The 6,923-nt window shown below is 40.4% G+C and overlaps 1 protein-coding gene across 1 annotated transcript; it reads right to left on the reverse strand.

The window, feature by feature from the left end:
• Nucleotides 1-1,619: 1,619 nt before the first annotated feature.
• On the reverse strand, nucleotides 1,620-3,421 carry LOC118331856 (transmembrane protein 135-like). The gene is made up of 2 exons (XM_035666941.1): nucleotides 3,253-3,421; nucleotides 1,620-2,844 (listed from the first exon to the last, which is right to left on the reverse strand). Exons 1-2 carry the CDS (start codon nucleotides 3,388-3,390, stop codon nucleotides 2,662-2,664), a joined length of 321 nt encoding a protein of 106 aa, XP_035522834.1. The 5' UTR covers nucleotides 3,391-3,421; the 3' UTR covers nucleotides 1,620-2,661.
• Nucleotides 3,422-6,923: the final 3,502 nt, after the last annotated feature.

Raw genomic sequence — 6,923 nt, forward strand, 5'->3', positions numbered from 1 at the left:
TCACTATCATAAAGGCAATAAAAGGCCCAAAAAAAAAAAAAATACTAAAAAGCAACCTACAAGAAATTTTGCAACTTCCTCCCATCATCAGGGAAATGGTGACAAATATATTCAAATATATTATATTATTAATTAGTAATTCATTCCCATGCATGCTGTCAAGTCCATGTTTCTTCCGCCAACAGCACTGGTGTCTGTCCTCTTACAGTGCATCTGGAAAGTATTCACATTTCCACATTTTGTTATGTTACAACCTTATTCCAAAGTGGATTAAGTTCATTTTTTTCCTCAAAAGTCTATACAGAAGCCCATAACGACATGAAAAAGTTTGTTTGAAATGTATTAAAAATGAAGAACAAAAATATAACATGCATAAGTAGTCACAGCCTTTGCTCAATACTTTGTTGAAGCACCCTTGGCAGCACTCACAGCCTCAAGTGTTTTCGAGTATGACGTTACAAGCTTAGCACAACTATTTTTGGACAGTTTCTCCCAGTCTTCTTAGCAGGACCTCTCAAGCTCCATCAGGTTGCATGGGGAGCGCGGTGCACAGCCATTTTCAGATCTCTCTAGAGATGTTCAATCGGGTTCAAGTCTGGGCCAGGATATTCACAGAGTTGTCCCGAAGCCACTGCTTTGTTATCTTGGCTGTGTGCTTAGGGTCAGTGTCTTGTTGGAAGGTGAACCTTCGGCCCAGTCTGAGGTCCTGAGCACTCTGGAGCAGGTTTTCAGTTTTCATCAAGAATGTCTCTGTACATTGCTGCATTCATCTTTCCCTCGATCCTGACTAGTCTCCCAGTTCCTGCCGCTGAAAAACATCCCCACAGCATGATGCTGCCACCCCCATGCTTCACTGTAGGGATGGTGTTGGCCAGGTGATGAGCGGTGCCTGTTTTCCTCCAGACATGACGCTCGGCATTCACGCCAAAGAGTTCAATCTTTGTCTCATCAGACCAGAGAATTTTGTTTCTCATGGTCTGAGAGTCTTTCAGGTGCCTTTTGGCAAACTCCAGGCAGGCTGTCATGTTCCTTTTACTGAGTGGCTTCTGTCTGGCCACTCTACCATACAGGCCTGATTGGTAAGTGCCTGCAGAGATGGTTGTCCTTCTGGAAACTTCTACTCTCTCCACAGAGCAACACTGGAGCTCTGTCAGAGTGACCATCGGGTTCTTGGTCACCTCCCCGACTAAAACCCTTCTCCCCCGATTATACAGATTGGCCAGGCGGCTCTAGGAAGAGTCCTGGTGGTTCCAAACGTCTTCCATTTACAGATGATGGAGGCCATTGTGCTCACTGAGACCTTCGATGCTGCAGAAATGTTTCTGTACCCTTCCCCAGATCTGTGCCTCTATACAATCCTGTCTCAGAGGTCTACAGACAATTCCTTGGACCTAATGGCATGTTTTGTGCTGTGGGACCTTATATAGACAGGTGTGTGTGTGCCTTTCCAAATCAGGACCAATCAACTGAATTTACCACAGGTGGAAGTTGTAGAAGGATGATCAGTGGAAACAGGATGCACCTGAGCTCGATTTTGGGTTGTCATTGACGAGGGCCAGGCTGGTGAATCTGTGACTGCTAGCATGCGATGTGTTTACATTTTTTATTTCTTAATATATTGCAAAATTTCCAACAAACTTTTTTCACCTTGTCAAAGTATTTTTTTCCCTCAAAAGACTTTTGAGGGAACAAATACTTTCCAGATGTACTGTACATTTATAGTGTCGCATCTCCACACTTTATTTCAGTGCTTCACAGCCCCAGTGTTGGCAACTCTTTCTCGTTAGAAATAGTGGCTTTCCAGACCCTCTTAGCAACTTTATTTCTAAAAAGCAACCTAAAACAAATTCAGCAACGTCTTCCGACCTTTAGGGAAATGGCAAAAAATACATTCAAATACATTATATTATTAATAGGTAATTAATTCCAATGCATGCTGCTCAGTCCAGAGTTCTTCTGCCAACAGCACTGGTGTCTTTATCTCTCCCCTTAAGTTAGTCGGTGTAGGGCATGTCTGAACTTCTCTGGCACGCTTCCTCTCCAGATCTCTGGATTAGGGTGTTCCTTAAGCTTATATGTAAATAGTTTGTTTGAGCGTGTAAATATTTGAATAGTTTTTTCGATCTTCTCCCTCCCTTTGTAGATTTTTTTATTTACATCAAATAGACAATGTCCCTGTTTGTCATTATTTATTCATCAAACTGTCAGAAAAAAACAGTAACTCAACCAATGGAAAAAAAGAATAATGAAACGGATTGTGGCCAAATACCTAGGATGATCTCAATTTTGTAGTCAGACATAAGTGCAGAACTGCAATAGGGGACAATGCAGTTAATAAACTATATTATGTTGAATAAAAACCAAAATAAAAACAAGAGTTAAGTTAGGGAATTCAGAAAAGTTCATTTTAAGCCCCTTGCTCTATTCATTTTATTTATTTATTTTATTTTTTATATTTTTTATTTTTTAAGTTAATCCTACCTAGTATTTAAAAGGGAACCCTGTGGAGGCATTTTGGTGAATAACACTGAACGTAAACATAACTTTTGTTTGTTTAAAAGAAAACCACAAAAGGTCACATTCAAGCAACACAGCTTATGTGAGTTTGTTTATTTCACAACGCTGTGTAAACCATTAGATGACAGATGCATATATTCAGTTTCAGGAGCCCTTGCAGCTCACCATGTTGATGGACAGTGTGTATGTGTGTACTAACCTGAGAATGCAGAAGAAAACAATGTAGAGACCTCCATTGGCAGTGAGGAAAGAGGTAGACCACAGGATCTCAGGGAGAAGCCTTTTTAAATAGTAATCCTTTTTCCTTCTCCTTAGAACTGCCGCTATCTGAAATACAAAACACAGAAGTGGAGAGTTGAGTCACTGTTGTTAATGTTGGCAAATCATTGGGAAAACTTAAAAATGCACCGAAAAGCATGTCTAACTGGTCAAACGAGTCAACCGGATTTCATCGGTGTGCTGAACTTATCAGATATGTTCAGTAGCCGGTTACTGTGAGTGTGTCAGGCTCGGTTTTAAAAGGGAAACATAGCGCCAACGCTGCTTTTGTAACTTTCAACAAGTCGGTGCATGAACTTGAACTTAGCCCCCACCGACAGTAAGCTGGTGACATATCAGCTAATGTTCACGACAGAGCCAAGGTAGCCTCGGTTGGACTGAACTTGGTTAGCTAACTACCTTTAGCTTCAGAGTCTACAAGTCCCAAATGTTGCAGGTTAAAACAGCAAAACTCACCAGGTAAAGAGGGGCGTATATTTTGAACGAGACCTCCAAGGCACCCCTGGTTACATCCAAAGCGGAATGCACGCAGGACGGGTTCCAGGTATGGCCGAGCTCGTAGCAGCTGTGCGGTATCTTACTGAGAGCGGCCATGTCTGTGCTCCACTGACAACCAGCGACGGCAGGAAGACGCGGTGACGCGCTGCCGTGCGCGGTCACTGCGAGGGGAGCGCGGTCACGCTAAAGACTTGTGTACGTGCAAGGCGCTGTCTGGACTGGACCGTGATCAAATAATAAATAATAAATCAGTGGTGTATTCAAAATCAGTGGTGTATTCATTTACCATATATGAAAAAAAAAAATACTTTTATCTTTTAAAATAAATGTTAATTCATTTTACAAGATGTATGTATGATATTGAAAACTAAACTTTAAAGAAACATAACGTTAGAATCGCCATACAGCTATGTAACCATCTGTTTCTGATGTTAGTTTTTAGTTTGATTTATAAACTATGCTCGGAAGATCCAGCTTCTAAACCTACTCTCATAATATAGAGAGACATGGAGAGGCACTTGAGCAAATTGTTCATTAAAACCAGAATTAGCCAGATTAGTATGAAAGAGATGGGCCACTGTGTGACAAAATGTAAGAGGTTTGTTTTTTGCTGCACACATCATTTCCCACCTGCTCACTGTGGATGGAACTAAATACTTAAATCTGCCTTAATCTTCAACTAAATGCCTAAATCTGGAATCAGATTAGGCTTAATCTGACTCAAGTGTGCTGGGTCCTGTTGGTGGTCAAGTGCATGTTATGGTACACAGTCGCATGGTTTTACTTCTTTTTTTTAATTCATTTGGTGGTAGTGGAGATAATTACACACAACTTGGCATGTTTTGTCCCTTTGGTTAGACTGTCACATAAAGTAAGAGCACACACATTACAGAGCCACAAACCAATTTGGGAACAGTATGAGAATCTGACTCAGCTGCAAATACTCCAATGTTTAAGGTATAAATAATATATATATATCACACTGAATTTCCCCAGGTTTCTTCTCCCAGAGTAAAGAACTGGGCTGGGATCTGACTGAGAATACACGACAGGTCAACCTATAGTAGAACAATGTGTTCTCTCTATAGATTTGGACGATGGTGCTTTACGATACAAAAGAAAACACAGTCCGAATCTGAGCCGAATTTAACCTTCAAGCACATAACAGAATAATAAAAGGGCTTATTATTCAGTTTATTTGAGGACCTTGTTTTCCTGTAAAGCCACTACCCAATGCACATTTTCTCACCATATCACGGCTGTCCTTGGAGTGCAGATTGTACTGAGATATTTGTGAGGATTATCAGAAATAGGAAGCTCAAGGATTACAATCAGCTAAACAAATGAGGGAAGCAAGATGTATTATCAAGGTGTCCTTTTACTTCGTAAAGGCAGAGCTAAAGTTCACCCACCTTGGTCTCTACAGTTGTATTGCCCAGAGTTGGTCAGCAGGTGTCAGCCTAACCCATTTGATGTACAGGATGACACAGGTTGAGAGGTTGGAAGATGGAAAGTGTAGGTGCTGGGTTGAGGGAAATTGGGAGTTGGCTTTAAAATTTTCCACTTGTTGAAAAGTGCAGTGGTTGCTAAAACTAAGATCCCCGATACTGTTGTGGCATCAGCCATTTTTCTTTGGAGTGGTCTACTGGAGCAGCAACATCTCAGCAGCCGACAGGAAGAGACTCGACAAACTGATTAAGAGGGCCAGCTCTGTCCCTGGGTTGCACCTGGACTCAGGTGCAAGGTGGTTGGGAGAGAGGAGGATGAGTAGCAAAGCCTATTGTTTGGACAATGTGTCCACCCCGTGCAGGACACCATCAGCTGCACTGTTATTTTTCTCCCTATCCACTGCTGCTGTTACATTGGAATTTCCCCATTGTGGGACGAATAAAGGAATAAAGGAATATTAATGCGCAAGGAAAAATCAGACTCACACAAAGAAGAATATAAAGATATGCTTTAATGTCTGTCGTAACAGTAATTTACACAAAAAGCGACTCTGCACGTTACTATATACTTTTGTATGAGAATATTTGAGAACCCTATCTATCATAAGCTGTAACGATAGGTTAATTTTTTTTAAGACTATCTGGGATAGAAGTACGAGAATTTAGGTGACTTCTTGTTTAGATTTGCGAGGTCTCTTTTCATTAGCATACTCAACGCATCTCAAGGGTTAACTGCTTCCATAATGATAATAATGGTTTGTGTAAAGACATTGTAATACAATGTATTTCATGCTTGAGCCTTATATATAATTGCAATCTGGTTTACTGGAGGTCTTTGTGTGTGTTAAACATTAAAAAAAACCAGCAGTTTTTGCTAGGCTACGAATGCCTTATTTCCAGCCTTCAATAATCCAAAGTAGCAGGGAGGAGATACTCCAAAAGCCATAGATATACCATGAGAGACATAAGAACTAAACTTTTCTGACGAAAATTGGGTGATTGTCATTTCCCTGATGACCCTCTCGTCTCGAGCTGAATAATGGGAGAGGAGGTTCCTCACTTGATGGGCAGAATATCAAGAACCCATTTTCATTAACTTGGGACAGCTCCAATAATATATTCGTACTTATTGTATGTCTCACCAATCTATCACAACAATTTTAGTTAAACTAGTTTTCCATATAGACCACAGTGTACTTTTATGAATTATGAACTCGAAAACACTAGAAAGATAAAATGCAGAGTGAGCTTATCTCCATCTAGTTTATTTTGATATTTAAAGAGAGCCCCAGGTGCGCGATTACTTGAAATTTTCTGATATGCTGTAATCTTTAAGACTCTATCAGATCTACGGTGGTCCTTTATGTGGACATAAATATTCATTACCTTGTGGTTTGCTACACTAATAAGCAATGAGTGATAATTTATAAGCAAGTTATATCATGAGTCTTTTGCCGATGGACCAATTCTAAAAATAAACAAGTTCCACATATTTAGAACCTAAAAAAGTATAATGTCATCCAAAGGATAAAAAAATATTGTAGGCCCCCTTAATAAGATCAATGCCACAGGAGTATCCGAATAACTCTGGTAGCCTAGTAATAGTTACCATTTTATTGTTTGGCCCTCACCTTTATTATCCCGTCCACTGTGTCTCTGAGAAACCCTTGATTGTTTGGACAAAATTTGAGCGTATAATTGAGATGGACCCCATGGGCGCGCCTCTAGTCTGCATTTTGGGAAAATATAGAGAAGTGTGATCAATTTTTGTATATATTAATATTATGTCTGGGCTTTACGCTCATGTAGAATAATTACCGCTCCAGAAGATAAAGATCAAGACAATATATACCACTAAGAGCAACTCCGTATAAAAGTAATTGAGTTTTTAAAATCGGCAGGAGTCGGTACACAGCGGTTACTAAATCAGTTTTAACGTATGAATATGTAACAAAAAGGGGACAACGAGAAGAAGGAGAAAGTACCTGCATCAGCGTGTATCACTCCGCCTATCACCTCTCCATCACCTCTCACTTCTCCTCTTGCCCCACAATTCCCCCAAATGCCCCTCTCACTCTCCACGCCTTCCACACATGTCACTCCTGCTGCCTTCTCGCTTTTCTCTATCTTCCCACTCACATTCTTCCTGAGTTTGATATATAGGTTTATCCTGATCTGTTT

The sequence above is a fragment of the Morone saxatilis genome, unplaced genomic scaffold (genome assembly GCF_004916995.1).
Source record: "Morone saxatilis isolate NCDOM2014 unplaced genomic scaffold, NCSU_SB_2.0 Contig20, whole genome shotgun sequence".
In the NCBI taxonomy this organism is placed as follows: Eukaryota; Metazoa; Chordata; class Actinopteri; family Moronidae; genus Morone; species Morone saxatilis.